Source organism: Pezoporus occidentalis, unplaced genomic scaffold (genome assembly GCF_034315485.1).
Source record: "Pezoporus occidentalis ecotype Australia unplaced genomic scaffold, CSIRO_AGI_Poc_V1 ctg170, whole genome shotgun sequence".
NCBI lineage: Eukaryota > Metazoa > Chordata > Aves > Psittaciformes > Psittacidae > Pezoporus > Pezoporus occidentalis.
Genome location: NW_026913532.1, coordinates 787,770 through 798,519, shown reverse-complemented (window position 1 = coordinate 798,519; position 10,750 = coordinate 787,770). Strand labels below are relative to the sequence as shown.

At 40.3% G+C, this 10,750-nt stretch overlaps 2 protein-coding genes across 3 annotated transcripts in view; one reads left to right on the top strand and one right to left on the bottom strand.

The window, feature by feature from the left end:
- The window catches only part of RASGRF2 (Ras protein specific guanine nucleotide releasing factor 2), a 259,547-nt gene that overhangs the window by 183,319 nt on the left and 65,478 nt on the right, over nt 1-10,750 (top strand). The window lies entirely within an intron of this gene.
- The window catches only part of ACOT12 (acyl-CoA thioesterase 12), a 33,248-nt gene continuing 25,171 nt past the window's right edge, over nt 2,674-10,750 (bottom strand). For both annotated transcript variants that reach the window (XM_062613876.1, XM_062613877.1), the window contains 4 exons: nt 7,022-7,155; nt 5,518-5,646; nt 4,359-4,485; nt 2,674-3,537 (listed from right to left, as the gene is read on the bottom strand). In XM_062613876.1, coding sequence (XP_062469860.1) covers nt 3,385-3,537; nt 4,359-4,485; nt 5,518-5,646; nt 7,022-7,155 — 543 coding nt within the window. In that variant the 3' untranslated portion in view covers nt 2,674-3,384. The remainder of the gene's footprint in view (nt 3,538-4,358; nt 4,486-5,517; nt 5,647-7,021; nt 7,156-10,750) is intronic.

Genomic DNA, 10,750 nt, shown 5'->3' with positions numbered 1-10,750 from the left:
AGCTCTTATTGTAGGTTTCCTTGTTTTGCTCTGGATGCAAAGGCACATTGACTACAGTAGGGGCAAGTATGTTCAGTTTGTATTAATCACAGCACATGTTTAAATGAGGAAGAAGAGTGGATGTGGATGAAATCAAGGATTAATTACAAAGTTTTAAAGAACTTACTGAATTAAAGCTTAAAGCAGTATCACTTTAATATGGACAGTTTTGCAACAGATGCTTATTCCAGCCTAAAAAGTGTTTCCCTTATTTTGTATTGTTAAAAAAAGCATCTTTTTAGATCATTTCCTGTCCTTAAAAACTTGTTGGTACTGTAACATGTTCTTTTATTCATAGGAACTTTGAGCCAAGCACCCTGATTTTCACAGCAGTACCAATAGTTCCCAGACAAGGGTCTGGTGCAGACTGGTGTGCAAGCTGGTGGCTTGGAGGCATCGCCTCTGCCAAAGCACATCTGTGGCTTCCAGTAGGACGTGGTCACCTGGTTGTTCTGAGGCAGTGTGAGCAGAAGTGTCCCCTTTACAGACTGCTGAGTTCTGTGATGTACAACATGTCAGTTGGAGGGAGAGAAAATTTACTGTTCCCTTCCCACAGCTGATGACTGTCACAACCCGGAGTTCGATACTTGTTGCTTTGATCTGTTGTGCACTATACAACCACTTGTCAGGGTTCTACACCTGACTAGTGCTCTCAGAGAAGAAATAATGGACTTCTTCAGACTTCACAGGGTAAAATCACAGGGTACAGCTGCTGTGAGAATTTCAGTCTAAAGGCAGCAGCCATTTTCAGCTTGCACAGGGCTGGAAGCAAGTACACCTCCCTCTTGTCCTCTGCATTAGTGACTGCTGTGGAAAACAAGGCACTGAAATGATTTTGTCACAAAAACAGCTGCATGTCAATCTTCAGTCACTGTTGGACAAAACCACTTGTTATATGCACCCACTAATCACTTTTGAGATTATTTTACAAGGGTATGTGTAGTTGAAGAAAGCTATTTGAAAAGCAGCTGTGAAAGGTGCTGCATGTAAAGCCACATCATACCCACAAAAAAAATTTAAAAGCTAGGCAAATGATGAGTACTTAAGTGAAGTCTGTGTGCCAGAAACCTGAATCTCTTTGTCTTAGAAGTTGCACAGACTCTGGGAAAATACAATCCTTGGTCTTTCCTACAACCCCAATTACATGTGATGACTGTCCAGAATGTAGCCCAGCTTTACAGTGCTTCAGGTTCCAGGGGCCCAAGTCTTGGTGTGGGGGCAGAGGGAGGAACCTGTCATGTAGAACACTAATATTGGTAGAACACTAATATTTAAAAAAGTAGAATCCCAGACTGGTCTGGGTTGGAAGGAACCTTAAAGCTCATCCAGTTCCAACCCCCTGCCATGGGCAGGGACACCTTCCACTAGACCAAGTTGCTCCAAGCCCTGTCCAACCTGACCTTGGAACACTGCCAGGGATGGGGCAGTGGCCTCCTCTGCACTTGCTCCAACAGCTCCACATCCCTCTTGTGTTGTTGCCCCAGAGCTGGATGCATGGGGGGTCTTCCCCAGAGCACAGTAAAGGGGAGAATCCCCTCCCTCAACCTGCTGCTCAGCCTCTTAGGGATGCAGCCTAGCACAAGGAGGGGTTCTGGGCTGAAGCACGCACTGAAGCCTGGTGATGGTGAGCAAATAACCTTCTCCAACTAGCCCCTGCATTAGCCCCACAGCTGAGTTCAGCGTGCAAGTGTTGCTAAAGTCACACTACAGACTGTGCCCTCTGGAGAGCCACTTGGACAGATGATAGGAAAAGCCTGGTGGAGTTACCAGCATTTGGGCTCTTTCTCCCCTCCCGTACATGCATTCAGAGCTGAACATTAGGTGTCTCTGTTCACTAAAAATTGGTCCCACAGAGACTTCTCTACCAATTCAAGAGCTTGTCTGCCATCATCCACACACAGTAAGTGTGGACAGGGCTGGGAGGGCTAAGCTCCTGGTTAACAGAGTCTAATGTCCTCACCCTTCCTTTACCTGCTGAGCCAGGAGGAGGCAAGCAAGGCCTGGAAGGGGCTGCCCTGAGGCTGCTCCCTAGACTGAGGCACCTGACTCATGATAAAAGTGATCCAAAACCAGGCTTTGTATCTACAGTCTCTGCTACAGAGGCAACAACCAGGACCTTCTCTACTTCATTACTAAAGCAAAGGTTATGTTGTGCAGCATACAGTAGCCAGCCTTTGCTAGATGTAGAATATGGCACTGATTTCACTAGTGCTTTTGTTCAAGGTTGTGCCCAAGCTAAACTAGTCTGATTGAGAGGCCAGGTGGCTCCTGGTGCTGGTACCCAGAGGGCTTCCAGGCCTCCCCCTCCTGTCTCTGCTGCTGCTCTTGGTAGACCTGCTGTACACAGAATGTAACCTATAAATCACTGCTGAAAGCTTTGATTTGGTTGTAGGTTAAAAAGAAGATGCATTTAAGTGGGAACTGGACCAGACCCCTAGAGCTCTCACTCTAGCAATTACGAGACTACAGTAAGATGAAATGGCACTGCCACAGCTCACAGGCTTTGATTCCCTTAACACCCCTGTATTCGTGTTATGATCCAACTGCTGATGACCATTACTTGTTTTTCTGAACACGGCTCTTCAGAGCAAAAGTCACAGCCAAAACCAAAGTAGACGTACCACAACAAAAATTTCTGAAACCACTCTTCTTCTTCATCTCTGAGGGCGTGGATCCAAGAGTCTCACTGTTCTGCATTTATTCAGCGCTCTCATAAGAGTCTTGCTCAGAGCTTGCCAGCTGGAGGTCAACAGTCCCCAACATAACAGAAAAGCTGCCTTTCTGGAACAATGTCTGAAGCTGTTCAGAGGCACCATAGTAAGATTTGGATTTGTAACCTCAGAAACAGTATTTTATTGGAAGTCAACAGATAAAATAGAAGTATTAACAGTTGAAGTTAGCAAACACTAACTTAACATGGGGTGTAATCAATTTATAGGTAATGGGTGTGTAAGAACCTTGATAACCAAAGCACTGGGTAACCTATTTAGCAGCACCACTTCTCTGCAAATTTACTGATTTAAAACTTCAGTGGATGCAATTCTGTTCAATATAACATTAAAACAGTGAAATAATCTCATGAGCTACAGTTCTACTGAGCCACGTTCTGCCTCAATTTACATAAAATTCATTAACACAATCAAGACAGAAATCTGTTTAATCTTTTTAAAGTTAAAAACTGGATTTAGAGCCTAGTCTAACCATAGTTTGATAGAAAATGCTTGTACTAGATATCCTCATCTAGCCCAGTATAGGCTACATGATCTAAAGTAACCTGTAGAAAAATGATTGACACAACATGCAGGAATTTAAACCAGCACTGTTTGATCATATTCAGAGGTTTCTTCAGAAATCTGTTTTTAATTTCAACTTGCTGTTGTTCATCTCCAAGAACTTCATACATTCCAAAGCAGTGTCTTCGATGGATTTAGATAAGCCAGTAAGATTTGCTGCAAAGTAAGTCATAACACCTGATGTCACTTGATTGAAGTAACATACCTGTTTAAACAAAAATACATGAAACTAAAAAGCATACGGATTGTAATAGTTGGACAATGTTTCAGAGGCTAAATGAGTATAGAAGTTTTTATGGATGTGAATAGAAACACAGAGTGCTTCTGAAACTGAAGGCAATAATTATCAAAAAGAATATGTCTTTTTTACAGTACTTTAGTGATCTCAGTGTCCTCACTACTGACAGGTCCTCAAGCATTTGTAGGTAAATGCACCCAGCAGTGCAGCAAGAAACATTCTGTGTAACCTGTTAAATAGATGTGCTTTATGAACAAAGCTGTACCCTGAGAAAAGAATCCTGGCTACTGAGAGTTTCTGAATGTTTTCAGAAACTTACTTCCATCAATGGAAGTTACCACTTTCCCACAGAAAATAACATTGGTATAGAGATGGGACTCAGGTCACATAATTACTTTCATGTCAAAGTTAAAGTTAAGCATTTAATCTCAACTGGTTCACTGATCTTCTGCAGCCAAAAAAGAAATGGCCAGCACCAGAGACTAGTTTAATGCACACCTTCTAGAAGTGTATTTTAGGGTGGGACGACTGCCCAACTGGAGGTACCCGGACATCTCTAGTTTAGGTTTCATTCCTAACATTCAGATCGGCCAAAGTTGTGCAAGACAGATTTCACTTTGTGGAATAAAAAATGTGTTAATAGCCAGACTGAACTCTGGCTATTAACTCTTTTTTGTTGTTGTTGTTTTATTGCTGATTCTGTTCCAGACTGCTAGCAAAAATATGACTATATGCACATGTAATATTGCAGGAAAGGAGACACAGCTGAGGTCTGCAGAACCACTCACTGTACAGGAGCTATCGCTGTCACTGTAGATCTGGAATCCAGCGCAGAGGATTTCACTTCTCTGGTAATCTGAAGAAGGTGGCATAGACGTGAGGGTAACTGACTTCACAGCTACTATGTAAGGTTCACTGCAGGGCAAGGGGAAGAATCAAACACTTCTTCAAGAAGATGTTTAAAAAGATACATGGAAATGAGTACAGAGTATGCATGGTTATACCAAAGATGTCATTTTCATATGAAGGCAAACAAGCTTCAGTATTTTTAAAGATATACCTGAAAAAATTCAGTTTTGAGTCTTGTGAAGGCTTTACCATAGCCTCCCACAAGGGAAACTTCTGTGGAAAGCCACAGAACAATCATCCACATATAACACCTCTATTTTTTAATTTATCCTGCTCTCCACAGCCCACATTTACAGAATCAGGGCCATGGAGCAACCCTTACTGAGATGCTTTACAGTGTGGCCCCAGCAAAGGTAGACAGGATTCAGTTTCCAGATGTATGGGGCAAAAAAAGCAAACACAGTTCACAATACTGAATTTTAGAAGCAATATTCTGTTAAAATGAAGAATTACTAATATAAGAAATTGAGACAATAGGAAGTTACACCAGATGGTCCCATTTATCATTTTTCATTATAAAGGAACAAAAGGAAATCTAATGGGGAAAAAAAATCTATGTATCTTAAACTGATCAAGGGGCTTTTTCAACCAAATTCAGCAGCAAAATTTACAGATACAATAAATGTGTCACACCATGGTTTCAAGAAGGGCCAATCACTTCCTTGAGTAAGAAAATCTTCAGAATTACCTTAAATGGGATTACAAAGGAGCCACTTAAACAGACAAACTCCCAGTTATGTGCTTCAGGACACTGACAGGCCCTCTGGGGCAGGCCTTTTTCCAAACTGCTTGTTTGGAATTCTGGCCTATTTTCCCTCATGATAGAAGAGTCATTATCAAAAAAAGCAATTCTGGACTACACTACAAATTTCTGATGTTCTGAATTTACTTCATTGCACCTTCATGTTGCAAAACAAATCTGGTTTCTTAGAAAAAATAAAATCTTTGCTTCCCAACAGCAGGCCCAGGTAAAGGTCAACAGTAATCAAAACTGAGACTCCAAAGTGCTCACAGTTAAACCTGAAACTGCATACTCACCTTGGCTTAAAGGGCTGCCTCTGAGACACAAGAACCACAAAGTCTCTGGGTTTATGGCCAGTCATAGGTGGAGAAGTAACATAATATATTTTGTCATCTTCATTCACAGCCTGCAGGACCTTGCAAGTTCTGCAAATACATTTAACACACACATGCAGACCCTGATGTATGCAACATCATCTTCTGCAGAAAACACCATACATACATATATTCCATCCTAACAATAAGCCTATAATTTTCATGTTCAGGCAGCAAAGAAGAGGAGGGAACACAGAGTGGAAAACTGAGGTTTTTCACACCACCTCATTCATTTGACACCACTTCTCTATCCCACAAAATCGTTAAAAAGTGCTGCAAGGTACTGGAGTAATGTCTTAACAGCGTACCTTTTGCACGCTGTTTGGAATGACATCAGCTTCCAAGCTGTAATGCACCTGCTGAGTAACCAAGTATCACCCATCTGACACACCACAGGAAAGACAGTTGTAAAATTTTATTCAGAGTTGTGTTCTACTTGGTTCAGACAGGACCACTCTTTCACTGTCTTTGGAAGTACTGACCACTATCTCTTGAGTTTTCACTTCAACGAAAAATCGGAGTTTTCCTATATATATTTCATCTCTGCAATAACCACTGGCTAAGCCAGTACTCCATTTTCACCAGTCAATCAGGCTTCATGGTAGTCATATGAAAGCTGAAAATTTTGGCTGTAGATATGGATAGTCAGCTTAGTATTTCATCGTATTTCATTTGTTACAAGCTATAAATGCAGCAGAGTGTAAATTTTCAAATATCCCCATGCTTTCACTATCACCCTCTGATAAAAATCTTTCAGGGCAAAATGACTAATAGAAAAAACATTTTCATTTAAGACAATATTCACTAAATATGATTAGTATTATCAGTTCATTTCTAGTCATTATTCTATACCATATAAAGCAAATAAAAAATCTCAAACACCCTTTACAGCAATTCTGAAACCCATTTCAATTCAGATAATCTTTACATGATATTACTTTTCTTGAAATATGCATTTTGAAGAACTCAGTTTCTTGATTTCTCACTTTGACTGTATGAAGCTGAGCATCAGTGTCCCAGACATTAACGTGAAGTAGTCCATAGCTTTGCCTTACTTCTTAGAGAGCATGCACAATATATCCACCTCAAATTACAGGCAATTTACTACAGTTAAACCATTTAACATACACATATCTAGGCACAGAACTGTGTTCATTTTCAAAAAGGGTGACCTCTGCTGCAGCTCTTTCTTTCATCAGTCCAGGGCAACTGTGTTTTAAATTCGATTAAGAAGAAATCAGATTTTATTTTTAAGGTTAAGCTCCCCCAATCCATACTCTGACTAATTAATCTTTAATGTCAACTTCTTACAGCAATTTCTTCTTAATTATGTAGCAAAGTCTCAACATCTCAAAAATATTTGTCTCAGAAAAGGTTAGCTGTCAGTGGATTAGAATAGTCTTAAATTCAAAAGGTAAGTTCTTACAAGAAATGTTTGTCCCATTGTAAGCGTAATGTGAAGTCAGACAAAAGAGAGAAAGCTAGATGTGATGGTATCTTCACTTGCATTTCAACTTTGAGTGACAACATTGCACCCTCCTCGTGAGTCCATATTTTTATCTGGAAAAGTGTGCAATATATTAGAACCAAAGAATGATTACTATAAATGCTTTAACACTTATAAATGTTACACATTTATGACTTACGCAGATTTTCTCAGTAGTACCTATGAAACTATATGTGGCAGATGAAATGCAGAAATGCAGTTTTACATTAAGATACAGCACAATGTAAAATCATATACACTGATAGCATAATGACATCACAGACTTATAATTACACCTGGTTAGGGAGAGCTGAATTAGCTTGCAAGTGGAACCGAATGAACTAGAGGCCAGTATGACCTCTTTCACACTATGCATTTACAGTCGCTATACCCTTTACGCGGCAGGAAACTTTAAAAAATTAAGTTATTATCAGTGTAATTTTTTTTTCTATCAGGACACGAAGATGTCGTCACTTTCATATACAACAGCAGATCCACTTAGGAATGGAGGTAAAAGCCTCTTCTCATCTTTGCTACAGGAAGTCTCCTCATAGGGGGTTCAGTTCACTAACTCCAAAAGCTAATGGGGCAAGCTGAGGACCTCGTGCAGTTCGTTTTGTGAATCTGGCATCAGTGACTGATGACAGGAGATTGGACTTTTCATACCAGAGCAAGTCAGTATCAGTCCAGAATTCTACTGTTTTCTTAACCTGGCCCTTGAGCCAGGTTGAGTTACAGAAATACAGCATAAATACGGGCAAGCAAGGAAAGGTAATATGCAATTTATTAGGAAGGAATTCCATTCAATTTATGTAAGCTATCTAGAAGTGTTGGTCACTTAGAGCTTTCCAGAAATTTGAAACTTCAGACTAGAATCCACTGGATGTGGCACTGGTGAGCAGGAGCAATGTGGAGTGAGGCCACACTAGACGAGACGAGCACCCCTGCAGTATGTGTGAGAATTAATCAAAATAAGACAAACCAAGCAACTGTCCCACCTGCCATCTGGATTTTGGAACATGTCCAGCAATCCTGTGCATTGCAGCTTTGAGGAGCTTATCTAGAAACATCCAAGCAGGAGCATATTTTTACAAAAGCACTTTCCAAGCTTAAAAGGGGTAATTTTAGATGACAGATGGATGACCTCCTTGATCCACCTCTCCAACCTATGCAGTTCAGTAGCTTGTCTTTAATAAGTAATTTGTAGAGTTCAGCTACTTCAGCTCCCTTTTACATGCAAATTAGTCACACATTGTCCTACACCCTCTTCCCCTAAAAAGATTCAACAATTCTCTTTCCAAAAGACTTCCCTCCCCATTCCCCCCAACCCCTTCCCTATTCTTTACTGTGATGAAGAGCACCTACAGTTAAGGCTATATTGAAAAACTACTTCAAAACACAGTTTTGCCTCTCTTGTCCCACACTTGCAGTGTCTTGTCTTGATTATTTTGGGTCTATTGCTAGTCATATGCCTAAACCCTAACACAGAGAATGCAAAATTAATAACTTGTACATAACAATCACACACAATCATTGCAAAAGAAGGGCTTGGTATGTGTCATAAGCCCTATATAACGGAACAAGTTGAGCAGAAAAGACTGCTCAGAATTAGTGGACTTTATTCCAAATTAGAATTTGATGTTCTGATGATGCGATGTGCTAAATTGTTTCCCAAATCCTAGGAAGTTTAAAAGATTTTCATTTCTAAGTGATAAAAAATTAGTAAGTTTCATCATCTCTTTTTTTTTTTTTTTTTTTTTCTATATATCTTTTGGTTAATGGAGCATTTGTGTAACAAAGAATTTGTGTGTTTTCATATCTTCATGTCTTGGCATAGGGAAAAAAAACCCAGCATAACCCAGCAAGCACCTTGCTGAAGTAAAGTTTGGCACATAGCAGAAGGCCTGAGAGCTTTAGTAACCAGCTACAGGATGCATGAATCAATCCTGCTCTAAGGCATAGAAAGGAAATCATGTTTTAGGAGCCTTCTCCTAAGGAAAACAGTATGTGCAGCTGCTAAAACATCTCCCTGCAAAATGAACACTGGTAAGGCTATATTGTTACTATATGCCTACAAGTCTTGTGGCTCTATGTCAAAGTGCCACCTTCTACCTTCAAAAGTTGTCAATCAAATTGGGGTCCTTCTAGTTCCAGGGAAAAGGGAACAAATCCTCAGCATATACAGAAACACACACTACTTTGTAAAACCTACCTACTAGAATATTTCATCTCAAATATAGTTCAGTCTAATGCCCTTGACAGTCTCCTCTGCTATAGTATGACTGCCTTCAGGCAGAGCATTGACCAGCACTACTACCAGATTCCTACTATTTTTGATCTCAGCCCCTCCCCAAGAAACTATTTAATGGAACTGAAGAGGTCTGTTTGAGTGGACATACTGCTATGCATGTCTGTAAGAGAAGGATAAGTAGTTTTCTGTGTCTACACCACTGTACACACCAAAGATGAGGATCAAGACCTGCTGCATGAGTCCAGAGGACTTAAGAGTGGTAGGATGCATATGTGCTGGCCTGCAGTGTTTAAGGAAAGATTCTGAGCTAGGTGTATCCCCCTTGTGCTTGTGTTTGCAAAAGTGACAAAAGTGAGCATGAAATGGTGATAAGTGCACCAAACTAACAGAAGCCAAGTGAGTTTCATTAACCAAAGCTGTCAGAAACCCCTCCTTGGAGCTGCATCTATGCCAGCATTTAGGGATTCAAGCATGTATCTAAATTCAACTGGAGGAGCTGTGTGTGTAGATGAAGTTCAGGATTGGTTTCACTCACTTTCTGTATCAAAAAGCAAATCTAATCCACACTGTATGTTAACTTAGAGGTAAACATGAAGTTACATATGCCAAGAAATATACCCTCTGCCTACTGCTGACATCCATCCACACTTTGTCAGCAGTTTACTTTTTGCCTACAAGTAGATGTTAATAAGAAAGAAGACTTACTAATGGAATAAATTGTATGCAACAACTGAAGTGGCCTACAATCATGTAACCAAAAGTATGGTTTGCTATCACTTCTGACTGCATATAGCCTGTGTATATGCAGTCGGCATATTTCCCAGGAAAAAAAAAGAAGAAAAGCAGTGTGCTGCCCTGGATCCCTGACACTTCTTAAAGGAGTATCTCATGTCTGACAACGCCAGATTATGCAGAAAGGTGCAGAACAATAGGAACAGATGGTTAGTCTTCACCCATTGACAGCACCAGTGTGATTTCCACCTTAACCATCTAAAATGGGTTAAATCATGACACCATCCTACATCCTGCCTGAGATTTTGCTGGATTTAAGATAATTCAATTAGATGAAAGGACAGCTAGAAAAAGCTACTCGAGATTTTTCACTGAGTCCCAAGTAGCTCAGAAGCAGACTTTACTGTCAGGACTATTTTTTATGATACCCAAAAAAGGGGAGAGAGAAAGTTCCACGCTTCGGTAATACTGGAAGGTACCTGGTGGCTTGCTGAGACAAATGACATCATGCTGTTTTAAAATGTCATCCAGAATGTGCATGGGGTTTGGTTTTTTTTGTATGAAGCAATTTTTTCACAAGATTTAATGCTGTTTGTATTACAGGCTTCAAGCATTTGCTGTTAAGAAGGAAATAAACTGAGATTATGACACTGCCAGTGGATGCAGAAAGGAAGTTTCACACAGAT